Raw genomic sequence first — 17567 nt, 5'->3', positions numbered from 1 at the left:
CATAGTTAGTAACCACAATCTTATTGACTATGTTCCCCATGCTGTACTTTATATCCCCATGACTATTTGTTCTATTTTTAAATTTTTTTATTGTTGTTCTATTACACTTGTCCCCATTTTCCCCCACTGCTCTCCCCTGCTGTCCCCTACTTGTCCTTTAACTAGACCCTTTCCCTTCTTTCCTCCCTTTGTTTCGTTCATTAGGTTCCTGTTATACATGAGATTATATAGTATTTGTCTTTCACCACCTGACTTATGTCACTTAGCATAATACTCTCCAGTTCCATCCATATATACAATGGAATATTACTTGGCAACAAAAAAGAATGAAATCTTACCATTTGCAATAGCATGGATGGGCCTAGAGAGGGTATTATGGCTAAGTAAAATGTCAGTTAGAGAAAGACAAATAACATGATTTCATTTATGTGTGTAACCTAAAGAACAATATAAATGAACAAACAAAACAGAAACAGACCCATACATCATATAACATTCTGACAGTTCCCAGTGTTTTGTCATTATCCTAACTCTACAAATAAAAATGAGAGAGATTGCCCCAACATCATCAAACTTCTGGTACAATTTCTGGTTCAAGTAAACATACAGATTCACAAGTCTCCCATAGGCTACATTTATCAATAGTCCATTCAGATGGACGTAGCACAGGAACCAGTTTGCCAGAAGGCAGCATCAGGCCCTCCTTCCTGTGGGAGTTTTTGCAGCTATTTGCACAATCGTCCAACAGCCATCATCTTTGGTCCCTCAGATGATGGCTCAGACCCAAGGAGTGAGATCCACACTGGGTGGGTATGGGAGCCAACCTGACATAAAAATGTCATTTCCCATGTAACAACTCCACTGGTACAGGGCCCAGGGCCTCTGTAGGAATCACTACCACCATCACCACCATCAGGTATTTATAGTTCATTTCTCCCAGTCCAAAGGAAGTTTGCCAGTCAGAGGTCATTTCAAACACAATCGATGCTACCTAGAAACACAATTAATATTTAATTCCTATCAAATTACCAGGGAAACAGCACTAGAGAGTGAACAAAAGGTCAAATTCTTAAGAAGAAGGAGAAAGGGTTTTGTTAAGTAGCTTCACAACAAGCAAGTGGAAGAATAGATTCAAACTTAAGTTCTTCTGACTCTAAAGCTTAGCTCCTGCAATTTATTAGATGGTTAAAAATATAATTTCTTGGAGGAAAGCTTATAGACAATGTTTACTTTCTTCTTCAGACTTCCTGAATTCTTAGATTTCTTTTTGTAATAAGCATGAATTTCTTTGTAATTAGAAAGGAATATTTTCATTAAAAAGACTAGCAACATGAAAACATACTTTTGCTATAGCATTAAGTGAAAGTAGCCAGAAACAAAATGATATATAAACTTGAATTGTGGTTAGGATGATGTGAAAAGAAAGATGCAGAGAGGAAGAAGCCAAGGGCAAATATAATTGAATCAGGATAGTTGACTTATGAAGGGCTTTTTTTCTGTTTTCCAGATTTTCTATGAAAGACTTACATTATTCTTAGAATAAAGTGAAATACCATTCTTAAAATAGAAGAAATATACTTAGCTTATAAAATATTTCAAATGTAAAAACCCAGAAAACATCATCCTAAGGTAATAGATTTAGTTCTGTATTTCTTTGTATGGGTGAATATATTTTACATAAAATTCATGTTAGGAATTTAGAGTTCTCAAATTATCTCAAAACACACACATGGACATGAAAGATGGGGAGGTAGATTAGAAAGCAGTTCTGTTCCATCCATGAAGGCCATCTACGCAATTGTAAGAATTTTTCCAGGGCTACTGCTGTGTCCCTGTCCTGACATTACACTGTATTAGTGTGTTCTAGTAACTTCCCCAGGTTTGGGCTCACACAGTAGAGTGAAAATAGTATTGCCCAACTCCTTTTACAGGTTACTTGCCTATATTTATTTTAGAATGTAGCTAATTAGTATTTCATTTTCTTCCCAAACTCACATTTTGGGCTTTATAAGATCCTTCTTTAGCCAAAGACTCATATAATTGGATAGCTGCTGTTATATTTTGCATGCCAACATTTCCAAATAGCAAAGCATCAGCCATTCTCTCCATAGCTTTCAAGTTTCCCATGTCAGCTGCTTTGGCAAAGAGTATGTAGGCTCTGTTTCAAGAATATAAAGTTAGAAGTTTGATTATCAAAAATGCAATTTTCTGTCTCCTCCTTCATGCTGCTTGTCTCTAGGAGTCTGTTATGATTGTTCTTAACAATATATTTTAGCTGAAGTCCATTACATTCCTAGATGAGTAGATTTTTTTACCTTTAGGTTATTCTATGATTATAATTGCAATATATCTGACAAATAGTGAAGCTGATAAGAAAGTAGAAATATGTAGGATACATTATGTTTCAAGCTTATATACCAAGTGAAGTGAAAAATCGAGGCACTTATCCTAAAATAGCACACTGCAAGTTCACTATGAGTACTAGTTTTATAAAATAAACTCTGAAATATGTAATGATAAAAATAAATTAAAGTAATAAAAAATGGTATGTCATATCAAGGATGTTGCTAGTATGAGAACAACAGCCCATTAATATTCTGAGATAATTTTTTAAAATGCGACATATCCTTCAGCAGATCAAAGCCTGGATGTGTGAAAAAACAATAACTTAACAAAAACTGATGGTTATAAGGGCTCTAGAGTTTGACAGCCTAGGTTCAAATCCTGGCTCCATCACTTATAGTTTTGGGCAAGTTACTTACTCCCTTGTGCCTCTCTCATCTATGGAATGGGGGTAATAATAGTGCCTATTTCATAGGGTTGCTGGAAAGATTCAGTGAGATAATCCATATGTAGTGTGTGGTATAGCAACTGGTACAGAGACTGTACAAAATAAATTTAGCTACTACTACTATTGCATAGGTTCTAAAATTTTATAGTATTGCAATTTTTCTCCAATAATTAGTAGATAAATGGTGTAAAACCTTAGTGATTGCAAATATAGATGCCATAGAATTGTCTTACATTGCATTTTCTAAGGCTTCAGAAGTCACCTTGCGCCATAATAGAAATGATGGAGAGACTTGCAAGGTGAAAACTTGTGTCAGAGACACAGAGTAATTTGGGGACTAATTTTTGCTACTATAACTTCCTTTTTGGTAGTGATAAAATAAGAAAGCATTAACCCCTACCTGTGACCTTGACTCAAATGCAGGAACAAACCCATATCTACCATTGCTACCAACTCAGAAGGATTAGGTGACTCAGCTTTATATATCATCTTTCCAGGTGGATGCTAAAATAACCTGCTCTTGGTAAAAGACTGGAGCAGAATAGAATGGGCAAAAAGAGATGGTACTCAGTGATATCTAGATAGGTGTTAGGGTTCTGGATGGCAAAAAAAATTAGAGCACACTGGGATTCTGGGGGAACTGAAAGTAAATAAGATGGAAGGTCTCAAACGTCAATGAATGCAAATGTCTGGCATCTAGGGATACATTTGACATCAGGATACAGACTTTAAAGCCCTTTTGTCACATGGCTTGTTGTTGCACCTTCATAGCCATATGAGATGCCCAGACTAGAAGGGCATCAACATGGACCACGGCAGACAAAACTTGGACTGAAGGAGCCAACAGTAAAATATATCCATTCACTGGTCCTGGGGGGCAGCAGTGGGTTACAAAAGCAATCCTACTCTGTGTCTTTGATTCCAAGGGAAAGGTGGGTATCTAGATCCCTTGTCAGGGAAGTCAAGGTGATATAACAGATACTAGAAGCAAGGCCCAAGGCTGGAGAAAGTTGTTGGTAAATTAGGTAGAATTAAAATCTGGGCTACCATTCACAAAAGAAAAATAGTAGGTAAAACTGGGCAGCAGGAACATATCTCCCCCCCCAAAAGTTCAGCAAGGTATCTTGATTATCTCTAAAGGATATGGTATTAGATACTAAGGTAGGTGCTGGGGAAGGGGGAGGCTAAATGCCTCTCTAGAACACATCAGAAAATTGGTGTGGGGCAGCAGCATCGCTCCCAAACCTTCTTTGCTGATGGGGAGTAATTCTTAATGGTAGTTAACCCTGGTTGTCACTGAGGCTTCTTAACTCTTTCAGACAAGTTTGTATTTTCCTGACATGATTGCTTAACATCTGTCTACACATCTAATAACACTGACTAATTCAGCGATTTTCCTCTCATACATACAAAAAGGCTGAATGAATGAATGAGAGGACCAACTCCCTTCTTTCTTTTCTGACTTTGGCAGAATTACAAAGTCCTTTTGATGCTCCTTTTCCTACTATGTAATTTGGGGATAATAATCTATGTTTAATAATATAATAGTAAGCAGTAAATAATACTCTTACACTTGCTATGAATTTTAAGAAAGAACTCATGGACTCTGCTGTTGGCTTCTCCAGGGCTAGCTAATACAGCATTGGGATGCTTCCTTCAGGGCTAATAAGTTTGCTTAATTTGTCTGAAAACAAAAGATGCCTCCTTGGGAGTGCAGAGCCCAGCCTTTCTACCACTGGTTTAAGACACACTTGCTTTCTTCTACCCCACATCTTCCACTTATTGGTTAGAGGACTAGAGATAAAAATAACAAATGCTTATTTCCTGGTTACTATGTCAGGCATTGCTCTAAGAACTTGACTATATTATTTAGGGCAATAGGAGGTTAGGTAACTTGCCCACAGTAAATGGTAGAGTGAGGATTTGATACAGGAGTTTTAACTAGAGACTCGAGGGGTGACCTCATACTGTGCCCCTCTACAGAGGGGAGAAGATATTTCTGACCCCCTTGAAGACAAGTAGACAAGTGAAAAAAAATGGAGACACACAGCTTAGTCACTTCCCTGCTGTGTATTTGTGATCAACTCAATTTAACATCCTTGATTCCATGTTCTCAACTTTTTAATGGGGAAGAATGAAGCTCTTAACTCATTAGTTTGTTTTGGGGATAAAATGGGATCACATATATGAAAGTGCTTTAAAACCAGAAAGTGCTGAACAAATACTTAGTTAGGCAGAATAAAGCATCTTAAAACAACTACTGTAATTTAAACAACACATGTTTATTATAATTTCATTTGGAATATCTAATAAAAAGCCAAAAGAGAACATTTTCACCTGAATGCTCAGGTAAGTGCCTTAATTCTGCATTTAACTAAATGTGGAGAAACCACAATCTCACATACAGTTCTATTTATTTAGGCTGATCATGTGTAGGATTCTTTAAATACCATTTGATCATTTTAAAAAGAAAAGCTATGGGCAAATACACTTATTTGTTATTTCAATAAAATTTTAACGACAACCTAGATTTTGGAGTGTTCTTTTTCTCAAGCTGGAAATTTAACTTGTTTTATGTAACTAGAAGAAGACTTACTCTGCTCTTTGTTTTTGGCTTTTAGATTGCTGGAGAAGCTTGATGCCCATCTTCAATAGCTGCTCACCTTCACCTCTGAAATTTTTCTTTGCTTGCTTTCTTACTATACATGGACAAACAAGGAAAAGTAACATTATTTTGTGTTTTATATTTTAAAAATAATGTGCTGGTATGTTAGTTTGAGTTTTATGTTCCTTATTTTTTAATATTCATTTCAAGAAAATCACTTTACCTTTGGTTAGAAGGTGGAAACTGCTTACAAAAACAACCTCTTTTTGTATTTTGTGAAAGGGTCTGGAGGGTGGAGAAGACAGAGATGCCTCTCATGGTAGAAGATAAAGAGATATTCCAGTCTGGAAAAAGGAAATAAAGTCCTGCAAGCTGAAGGCAGGAAGCAAGGCCTCCAAGGGATGGGTTCGCTGGGTATACTCTAGAGGCTGGATATTAGACCCCAGCCTCTCAGCTCTCAGATTCCTTTATTTGAGCATGGGCCATAAACCTCAGGACTATAACATTCCAGGAGAACATGAGGAAGGACACAGGCAATGGGCTTTTCCAAGATGACAGATGTGCACCCAAGAATGGAGGTAGAAATTTTGCTCTGTCCAAGACCTCCTTCTCCTCCCCTGGAAACTTCCTAAGACCTTTCTAGACTGTCTGAGAACTGCTGGGGATGAGCATCAAGAATAAAAGAGGGCAAAGTAAGTGTGTCACACCTAGAACCTTAGGGAAGACACACAGAAAGAGTATCAATAATAACTTGCCTTGTGGGATGGGAGCTCAGAGTAAATTTTATAGGACTCAATAAAAATAAGGAAACAGAGCCCTGGCTGGTGTAGCTCAGTGGATTGTGTGCGGGCCTGCGAACCACACGATCACAGTTCGATTCCCAGTCAGGGCACATGCTTGGGTTGCAGGCCAGTTCCTGGCAGGGGACTCATGAGAGGCAACCATACACTGATATTTCTCTCCCTCTTTCCTTCCCTTCCCCTCTAAAGATATATAAATAAAATCTTTAAAAAAATAAGGGAACAGAATTTTACCTGCTACAGTCATGGTATTTCTCAAATATTTATATAACACCTCATAGTTTTCAAAACATTATCACTAGTTTACAGATGGGGAAAGCTGGTTGGTATTATAGTCCTCCACCCCACTCCAACAACACACACACACACCCTTCTGCAAACTCACAGTGCCTCTTGAAGTCCATTACAACACTCCATGAAACCTCTGATTAGATGAACCCCTTGTGAAGCCATTTTAAAGGAATGGCATTCTGGGATTTGATGCCTCATTAACAAGACCACAAAGAACTTTAAGTGCTTCTTGTTTTTCTTCTACCTGATAATCTCTCAGAATTGTTCATTTTGCTATTCAATCAATCTACTAACACCAGGCATTTTAGCATCTAATTTCTGCTTTGAGTTATATGAGTGTTATATATACTCATGATTAAGGAGAAAAGATAATGGGAAAAAGTCTACTAATATGTGTATGGAATAGCAATTGCTCCTATTACCATGCTTTCAAAGAGCAAGAATACATTTTGAAAGGTTGACTGCATGCATATATATAAGAATAATGATTTATCGCTACAGCTTTCTACCCATGGCTTCTACTTTTTATTTGTAATCCATGTTGTGCTGACCAAATATATTAAAATTTGAGTCTTCTTTTTTATTTTTATACATATATATTTTTGCCAGTAATCTTCCAGTTTTATTTTATTTTATTTTTTACATTTATTTAATTATTTTTCAAGTACAGTTTTCTGTCTATTACTCCCATCCCATCAGGGGGTGGGATGGGATGAAAATTTGAGTCTTCTTTACTATAAGAGGGCTCAATTATCAGATAAAGTTATCTGACAATACTTTAATTTTCTTTTTATTGTTTCCAAATTTGGAAAAAGCAGTCAGGAAATCATCTGAGACCACTCTGAACTTAATGTAAAGGACCTTCATGAGTCTGAAGTCCTCTGAATGGCCAACTAAAGGCTCTGTTGTTCTATCCTTATAGTGGCTGTAAGTGGACTGAAGTGTTGAGATGGACAGTAGGAATAAAAGAGGACAGAGTAGGTATGCCAGAGAACTATTTAAGACAGTAGCAAGTGTGAAACGTAATCCAACTAGTTGATTTTATATTTTAGTGTTTGTTGGAGACATAAGTTGCAGAGAGTTCTCAACATTTTATTACTTCTGCAGTCTTATCATTATACCATATCTAACTTGGATACTATGACAGGCTCAGTTGTGTCCCCCCAAATTTATATGTTGAAGTTTCAATCTCCAGTAATTCAGAATATACCTTTATTTGGAAATAAGGTCTTTAAAGAAGTGATTACATTAAAATGAGGCCACTGGGGAAGGGGCCTAATTCAATGACTAGTGTCCTTATGAGAGGAGGAAGAGACACCATGGGCATGCAGGCACAGAGAAAAGACCACGTAAGGATGCAGTGAGAAGGTGGCCATCTGTAAGCCAAGAAAAGAAGCTATAGAACGAAACCAACTCTGCTAATCATAGACTTTTAGCCTTCAGAACTGTGACTAAAGAAATTTCTGCTGTTCAAGCTACCTTCTTTGTGCTAGTTTGTTATGGCAGACCCAGCAAACTAACACAGGTGCCAACTCCTCATCACATGGAAAACAAGCTGCCCCTTCTCCCCATTAGAAGGAATGTATCCAAACCTCAACTTTCCATCAGATCAGTGGCTACATTTTAAATGTAGGAGAGACTACAGTTTCCCATGGGCCCCTAAGGTCTCTAGGTGCTAGACATCTGATTTTCCCAGGCAGCCAGATGCCCAAGTAGCTTACCTCTGAGAAGGCTATTTTGTTTTTATGATTGTACTCTAACTAAGCAATGTAGCAGATAGACTGCCCATGTATGCAGTAATCCCTGGACCCAATTCACCTCTCTGTGGGATGACGAAAGAACTGGGAACCTATGCTTTCTCATGCTGACCTTTCAAGTATAAATTTTCCTAATCAAGTCTATGCCTTAATCCCTATCACTTGTCCTTGTGGAATTCATGCAGACTCTTGTTTATAATGACAAAAAGCAAATCTTTGGAACAAAAGGGGCCTACTTTCTTGTTTCAGATATTAATAAGAAAGAGGACAGCTGGAGACAACTTTTTCTCTGTCATTCATACATTTACATTTACATATTCATTTAGTTGGTATGAATTCAACACTTACCATGTGTTAGACACAGTGCTAGACATTGTATTCACATATATGATCAAGACACTGCCTCACCCTGGCAATGGAGATAGAGATGTTTGCCAAAAACTACAATGCCATGTGGTAGACACTATGTAATAAGGCACTGTGGGAGTACAGGAGCCTTCTTTGTAAGTAACACAAACCTAATCTGATCAACATGAGCAAAAGGAACTTATTGAAGGGGTGTTGAAGGCTCATAGAATCAATGGGGTTGGTCAAAAATTAAAAGCACCCATTCCTGGAAGCAGAAGGTCAGATGCTGCTATGGGATGGACTAGAATCCAATCCCTTTAGGACTTTTTTCCTCTCTACTCTGGACTTCATGGAGGGCAAAGAACTAGAATCTGATGAATCTAGTTAGGGAAGACAAGGCTTCTTATTTTATTCCTGACAATGTATCCACTGGGGAAGACCTAATTTCTTAAAAGGAACTTGGGATGGTGAGAAAAGTGAAATGGGTGATGGAAAGCTCCCAGTTAGCAAATGCCCACTTCAGGCATCTTTCCTTGGCTGAGAGAAATAGTCTTCACAGATGAAGGGACATGTTAGAGAGTTCTTGAAAGGTAGGTAGGAGTTTGTCAGGCCAAGAAGATGAAACTGGCATTTTATTTGGAGGAAATAGTCTATGTGACTGAACTGTGGGTATGAAATGATGGGGGGCAGGTGTCAGTGTGGCTTGAATGAAGAATGAGGGCTTGAGTGACATGGTTGGTCATGCATTGCAGGCTGGCTGTGGAAGGAAATCATACTGACAGAGTCCTCAGAGGAGTAAAGAGGGAGTGAGAGGAGGGACTTGAGGTAATTGTGAAGGTGAAGGCAGGTTTGGTTGGAGAAAGAGAGAAGTGGCAGGAAGGGGACTTTGATCAGAGGTTATTTCGAAGTCTGAAATCATATTAGTGAAATACCTCTACATGTGGCTGGTAAAAGGCTGAGGAGAAATAGAGACAGAGATGACTGGAACTGAAGAGGTTTAGGAGATAAGGCAAGGTCTTCAACATGGATATTTAACCCTTCAGGTGCTGGTGGCTGATAGTCACTGACTAATGTGAGGGTAAAACAGCCCAAACCCCTTGCATATGGGCAGGGGCAATCCTTTAGGGCAATTCACTCTTCAAAGCTCTAAACTTCTGAAAGCCTATCTTTGCTTAGCCCCTTCCCTTGCCTTATCCTTCATTCCACACTTTTTCAGAGGTTGTATCACAAAATCTAAAACCTTAATATTTAAATAAACACCACCTAAATCATCTAGAAAAATAAAAGAAAAAAGAATAATTTATTATTTTAAATCTCAAATTATAATTAACATCCTGAACCACATAAAGAATGACTGAGGGGACTTCCGGCCAAGATGGAGGCATAGGTAGACACACTGTGCCTCCTCGCACAACCAAAAGAAGGACAACAACAATTAAAAAAAAAAACAAAGAACAACCAGAAACTGACAGAGAATTGAACTGTATGGAAGTCCAACAACCAAGAAGTTAAAGAAGACACATTCATCCAGACTGGTAGGAGGGGTGGAGACAGGTAGCTTGGGTGGAGAGGGCTCGAAGCAAAGCGGTCACTGGGGGACCCAGTGAGGTGGTGGCTTGTGGAATGAGGGGCGGTATGAAAGGTGGATGGTGTACCCGGCAGTCACACATTTGTGCACAGATAAAACAGGTGAAAGTGGGGAGTGAAACAGACCACTCAACCTAGAGTCCCAGCGGTGGGAAATCAAGCCTCAAATCATTGATTGAAAACACTTGTGGGGGGTTGTGGTGCCAGGAGAAACTCCCAGCCTCACAGGAGACTTTGTTGGAAAGACCCACAGGGGCCCAGGATGTACAAAAGCCCACCCACACAGGACTCAGCACCAGAAGGACCCAGTTTGATTGTGGGAAGTGGCAGAGGGGACTGAAATCGAAGAGAAAGCAGAGCAAGCACCATTGTTCCCTCTCTGACCCCCTCCCCACATACAGTGTCACAAACCAGTGACAGGGGTTGCCCCACCCTGGTGAATACCTAAGGCTCCACACCTCACTAGATAACAGGCGCGTCATGACAAACAAAAAATGGCTCAAAGGAAAGAACAGATCAAATCTCCAGGGCAAATACAACTAAGCGATGAAGAGGTAGCCAATCTATCAGATGCACAGTTCAAACACTGGTAATCAGGATGCTCACAGAATTGATTGAATTTGGTCACAAATTATATGAAAAAATGAAGTCTACGCTAAGTGTAAGAAAGGAAAATGTACAGGGAACCAATAGTGATGGGAAGGAAACTGGGACTCAAATCAATGGAGTGGACCAGAAGGAAGAAAGAAACAACCAAACAGAAAAGAAGAAACAAGCATTCAAAAAAAAAATGAGGAGAGGCCTAGGAACCTCCAGGACATCTCTAAATGTTCCAACATCTGAATTATAGGGGTGCCAGAAAAGGAAGAGGGAGAGCAACAAGTGGGAAACTTATTTGAACAAATAATAATGGAGAACTTTACCAATCTGATAAAGAAAATAGACTTCCAGAAAGTCCAGGAAGCTCAGAGAGTCCCAACAAAGTTGGACCCAAGGAAGCACACACCAAGGTACATTACAGTTACATTAGCCAACATTAAAATGAAAGGAGAGAATCCTAGAAGCAGCAAGACAAAAAGAGAAAGTTACCTACAAAGGAGTTCCCATCAGATTGTCAGCTGATTTCTCAAAAGAAACATTACAGGCAAAAAGGGGCTAGGAAGAAGTATTCCAAGTCATGAAAGGCACCTACATCCAAGATTGGTCTGTCCAGCAAAGCTTTCATTTAGAATGGAAAGGCAGATAAAGTGCTTCTCAGATAAGGTCAAGTTCAAGGAGTTCATCATCACCAAGGCCTTATTATAGGAAATATTAAAGGGACTTATCTAAGAAAAAGAAGATAAAAAACATGTAGAGTCAGATGACAGCAAACTCACAATTATTAACAACCACACCTAAAACAAAAACAAAAACAAACTAAGCAAACAACTAGAACAGGAACAGAACCACAGAAATGGAGATCACATGGAGGGTTATCAACAGGGGAGTGGGAGGGGGAGAGAGAGGGAAAAGGTGCAGAGAATAAGTAGCACAGATGGTAGCTAGAAAATAGACAGGGGGAGGGTAAGAATAGTATGGGAAATGCAGAAGCTAAAGAACTTATAAGTATGACTCATGGACATGAACTAAAGGGGGGGCAACGTGGGTGGGAGGAAGTATCCAGGGTGGAGGGGAGTGAAGAGAGGAAAATGGAACAACTGTAATAGCATAATCAGTAAAATATATTAAAAAAGAATGAGCAAGGAATTAACAATTGAACTATCTTTTAATCTAAAATCAGGTGCTTTCATCATAAAATGACACAAAGTGATAAAAATGGGAAAGTCTTTACCCTCTAGAAAATCTTGTCTATACAGACACTACATCTTTCTTATCTAAATTTAATTGTATTTAATATAAATCAATTTCAGCTTCTGATTTTCTAAATAATACATTAGAAGAGATTTTCACATCTGCCTTTAATGTGTAACAATCCCAGATAAGGAGGGCAAATAATGATTTGCTACTAAAAATAACATTCCATCCTAGAAAGGATGACTCAGAAAAGAATTAGGGTAGACATAGATAAAATCAACTCAAATGCACTTGAATAATAGCATAGATGTTTACAAAAATCGGATTTATTCATACTGTCTCCAGATAATTGTTGGCAAACATAAATATCTTCACTGGTATTGTTAGGGCACCTAAATACTTATAGATAAACTGTATTATGAGTAAAGCAAAATTTTCCTCTTTAAATATCTGCTAAGCAAAACTTGAAATAACAAGATTCCGAGTTAGATTTAATTCACTATCTGAAACTCTTAATTTAGCAGAGAGAAGTATGGTTTATAAAACAAGTGAAGAATCAAAACCAATGTATATTATGTTATCATAGGAGCTAACATTTGTAAAGCACTTAGGCACCAGGCAGTTTTCTCATTGATTGTAAAAGGAAGCAGCTATTATTCCGATTTTATGAATGAGGAGATGTAGGCATAGAGAGGTTAAGTAGCCTGTCCAAGGCCATATAGTTGGTCCCTGGCAAATGAGAACTCAAATCTAGGCAGTCTGACTCAAGGGTCTGTGCTAACAATGCTGCTTCTCAGGGTCACATAATATGCAGAGCCATATGATAAATGAAAGAAACTATCAACTGGTGAAAAATTTGCAAAGTGGGTCCAAAATATATTTACAAATACATTTATTGTAATTTGTTCTAAGTATTTTAGACAATGTGTTGTTTATTTATATAGTAATATTTTATCTGATATTGAGAAATGTTTCATATAAACCATTTTTCACATTAGATGAATCATATCTCTTTTTATTTTGACTCTTTTCTGATGTAAATCTGTGTGAGGAATACAATATATAAATCCACTTTTCCCAGCAGAATATAATGGGTATGATTTAACCTGGTTTTGATTCAGAGCATCATTATACACACTGGCTAGTGTCTGGTTTGGAAATGATTATGTAAGAAGCCAGTGCCTGTTGGGAGGCCTTGGATAATGGTAAGCTCTTCAGTAATGAGAGGGAACAGAGGGGCCAACAGAAGGATGGAGGAGACACGCTGTATTCATGGCTCTCTGAGGGCCAAGAGTGCCTGCTGAAAGTGGCTAGGTTGACACTTAGCTGCTTATTTGTACCACCTTAGGTTACTGTTTTTCAGAGGGTATATAAGATCATTTTAAGTTTTACACATACAAACTAAAATTTTGATAGTTAATATATTTAATACATTCATATGTAGATACTATTTGAGGCAAGTGATACTAAGCTCCATTTTTTTCTTTAAAAATTATCATGAAATATTTCAATCAGACAAAAAAAATCTAGAAAGTACATATTACCTTTTCCTTTAACATGTACAATTTAATAGGTGGTAACATTTTGCCTTGCTTGTTTTAGGTATCCCTGTATGGACACACCCAAAGCCTCTTCTCAAAAATTTTTTTTAAAGATCTTTTATTGTTATTCTATTAGTTGTCCCATTTTTCTCCCTTTGCCCTCCTCTGCCCATGCCTTCCCACTCCCACAGTCAATTCCCACACTGTTGTCCATGTCCATAGGTCATTCTTATATGCTCTTCAGTTCCTTCCCCTTCTTTCAACCATTATCCCCCTCCCACCTCCCCTCGGGTCATTGTCAGTCTGTTCCACGTTTCCATGCCTGTGGTTCTATTTTGTTCATTAGTTTATTTTGTTCATTCGATTCCTCTTATACATGAGATCGCATGGTATTTGTCTTTCGCCAACTGGCTTATTTCACTTAGCATAACAGTCTCTAGTTCCATCCATGCTGTCCCAAGAGGTAAGAATTCCTTTTTTCTTTACTGCTGTGTAGCATTCTGTTGTGTAAATGTACCACAGCTTTCTTATCCACTCATGTACTGATGGGCACTTAGGCTGTTTCCAACACTAAGCTATTGTAAATAACATTGCTATGAACATAATAAGAATGGGTTATATTTTCTTGAATTGGTGATTCAGGATTCTTAGGGTACATTCTCAGCAGCAGAATTGCTGGGTCAAAAGGCAGTTTTTCATTTTTAGTGTTTTGAGGAAATTCCATACTGTTTTCCACGGTGGCTGCAACAGTTTTCATTCCTACCAACAATGTACTAGGGTTACCTTTTCTCCACATCCTCACCAGCACTTCATGTTTGTAGATGTTTATTTTGGCCATTCTAACCAGTGTGAGGTGATATCTCATTGTGGTTTTATTTGCATTCTGAAAAATTTGAAAAATTTTTCAAATTTTTCAAAGGTTAGTGATGCTGAAAATCTTTTAATATGTCTATGGGCCCTCTGTATGCCCTCCTTGGAGAGTGTTTATTCAGGTCCTTCACCCATTTTTTATTTGCATCTTTTGTCTTTCTGGTGTTGAGTAGTATGAGTTCTTCATGTGTTTTAGAGATAAAACCTTTGTCCAATGTATTACTGGCAAATATGTTCTTTCATACAGTTGGCTCCATTTTCACTTTGATAACGATTTCTTTAGCTGTGCAGAAACTTTTTAATTTGATGTAGTTTCATTTGTTTATTTTTTCTTTATTTCCTTTGCCCTAGGAGATATATTGGCAAAAAATATTTCTGTGTTATATATCTGAAATTTTACTGCCTATGTTGTCCTCTAGGACTTTTATGGTGTCACAAGTTTGTTTAAGTTTTTTTTATCCATTTTGAATTTATTGTGGTGTATGGTGTAAGTTGGTGGTTCATTTGTGTGTGTGTGTGTGTGTGTGTACCAGTCCAATTCTCCTAATACCATTTGTTGAAAGGGCTATTAACACTCCATTTCATGCTGTTGCTCCCTTTGTCAAATATTAATTGAATATAGAGACTTGGGTTTATTTCTGGGCTCTCTATTCAAAATTATTTTTCCTTGCTCCTGCTTAGGAGGCAGCTATCTTCCTGAAGTTGCCATGTAACTCTTTTATTACATATATGTAACCAATATTATTTCTACACATTATATAAATAGCATCATACTCTATATACTTTTGCCACTTGATATCTCACTTTTTGAGATTTATACAAGATAAACCTAGATACAGGTAGGCTTCATTCATTTATTTTAACCACTGCCAACTGTCTGGTCAAAAGTCTTTGTTTTAATAGACCCATTTATTAATTCATTCTTCTATTATTTATCCTACCCATTCCAGAGACAGAAGTTTCTTTCCACTTCTGTGCTACCAAAACCAATTTTGTAATGGAAATTTTTGCACATACTTTCTTATAGAGATGTGTGAGAATTTCTATAGGATATACTTCTAAAAATACATGTGTTTAGTGTGGGGTATTGTAGGGGACTGGTTTGTTTTGGTCTGGCAAATGTGACTCAGTTCTGTACAGAAAACCTACAGAAGGAAAGTGGTAGGCAGGAGCCAGTCCTTCAAACTGAGTTTTCCCATGGGAATCAGGCCTAGAAAATGCATCCAGACTGTTATGGCTTGTTATTGCTAAAACTCCATCACCCTGGTCTAAAACAAATGTGTATTGTGTACCAAGGTAATTTCCAAAACCTGTGTAAATTTTCCCAAGGACAGAGCTAATCAGCTCATCGCCATTCCCCTTTGCATGTTATTATCATTTCCTTGATTGTACCTAAAATGTAGACAATAATATTCTATGTAATAGATAATAAATCTTTCTCTGATGTAACACCTGAGGAAAACAATAGAAGTCTGTCTAGGCAAGGGTCAAGGCGCTCCCCTCTTGAGGGAGTGGCTGAGGCATCCATAGACACTCTCCCCTTGAGAGAGTAGTCCTGCTGTTCCCCTTTTCTCCACAGGATTGCTGTAGCCTGTGCATTCATTCTCGTCGTCAGCCACAACAGGTGGACTCTGATGGCGGGAGTCTGCCACAGGGTATATATGCATTTTAAATGTCATTAGATACTATAAATTGGTCTTCAAAGAGGTATACCAAACTTATATTCTCATCAGGGATGTATAAGGCTTCCCATTTTATCATATTCTGGATCACTCGTGAAGTTATCTGACATATTTTTGCCAATCTGTGGAAAATTATAAGTATTTGCTACCAAACTTGCATTTCTAAGTATCTTTATTGTCCATTGGTTGTGTTCTTCTAAGAACTGTCTATATGTATTCTTTGCTCATTTTTTTTCATTTTAGATAAATGAAAACAGATATTTTTAGATATCTTTAGATATTTAGATATTTTATTTCCATAGAAAAAAACATTTTGCATAATTCTATTTCACTACAAACTTTTATTCAATTTGGTTTGTCTGTTTATTAAGATTGGTCATATTTTTGCTATTCCTTTGTGTTTTCCAGTTTTTAAATTATAATTGTACAATATGTTTTGATCTTCATAATCACAGTTAAATTTAGAAATATATACTACATTATAAAATCTATTGACTAAATAGTTGAATCATTAGCCAGACGATGATGATCTGATAGATTTTTTTTTATTGATTATACCATTACAGTTGTTCTATTCCCCCGCTTCATTCCCCTCCACCCGCACCCTCCCTCCCCCACCATTCTCCCCCTCTTAGTTTATAACCACGTGTCTCAAGTTCTTTAGATTCTATATTTCCCCCACTATTCTTGCCCTCCCCCTATCTATTTTCTATCTATTTTCTATGCTATTTTCTGTACCTTCTCCCCGCTTCTCCTCCTCCNATTGACTAAATAGTTGAATCATTAGCCAGATGATGATGATCTGATAGATTTCTTTTTTTATTGATTATACCATTATAGTTGTTCTATTCCCCCGCTTCATTCCCCTCCACCCGCACCCTCCCTCCCCCACCATTCTCCCCCCCTTAGTTTATAACCACGTGTCTCAAGTTCTTTAGATTCTATATTTCCCCCGCTATTCTTGCCCTCCCCCTATCTATTTTCTATCTATTTTCTATGCTATTTTCTGTACCTTCTCCCCGCTTCTCCTCCTCCCACTCCCCTGTTGCTAACCCTCCAGGTGTTCTTCATTTCTATGGTTCCATTCCTGATCTAGCTGTCCTCTTGGTTTGCTTTTGTTTTAGGTGTGGTTGTTAATAACTGTGAGTTTGCTGTCCTTTCACTGTTCATATTTTTCATCTTCTTTTTCTTATATAAGTCCCTTTAACATTTCATATAATAAGGGCTTGGTGATGATGAACTCCTTGAACTTGACCTTATCTGAGAAGCACTTTGTCTGCCCTTCCATTCTAAATGAAAGCTTTGCTGGATAAAGCAATCTTGGCTGTAGGTCTTTGGATTTCATGACTTGGAATACTTTTTTCCAGCCCCTTCTTGCCTGTAAGGTCTCTTTTGAGAAATCCGCTGACAGTCTGATGGGTACTCCTTTGTAGGTGACTGTCCCCTTATCTCTTGCTGCTTCTAGGATTCTCTCCTTCATTTTAATCTTGGCTAATGTAAT

General features: G+C 37.8%; 1 protein-coding gene across 1 annotated transcript in view; it reads right to left on the bottom strand.

The window, feature by feature from the left end:
- The window catches only part of SEL1L2 (SEL1L2 adaptor subunit of SYVN1 ubiquitin ligase), a 95600-nt gene that overhangs the window by 61728 nt on the left and 16305 nt on the right, over nt 1–17567 (bottom strand). Inside the window, exons 2-3 of the mRNA XM_037054715.1 lie at nt 5388–5490; nt 1996–2158 (exon numbers count right to left, since the gene is read on the bottom strand). Coding sequence (XP_036910610.1) covers nt 1996–2158; nt 5388–5437 — 213 coding nt within the window. The 5' untranslated portion in view covers nt 5438–5490. The remainder of the gene's footprint in view (nt 1–1995; nt 2159–5387; nt 5491–17567) is intronic.

This window comes from Sturnira hondurensis, unplaced genomic scaffold (assembly GCF_014824575.4).
Source record: "Sturnira hondurensis isolate 20B ecotype Veracruz unplaced genomic scaffold, ASM1482457v3 Scaffold0008380, whole genome shotgun sequence".
NCBI lineage: Eukaryota > Metazoa > Chordata > Mammalia > Chiroptera > Phyllostomidae > Sturnira > Sturnira hondurensis.
The sequence above is the reverse complement of the archived record's forward strand: the minus strand, read 5'-3'. Positions and strand labels throughout refer to the sequence as shown.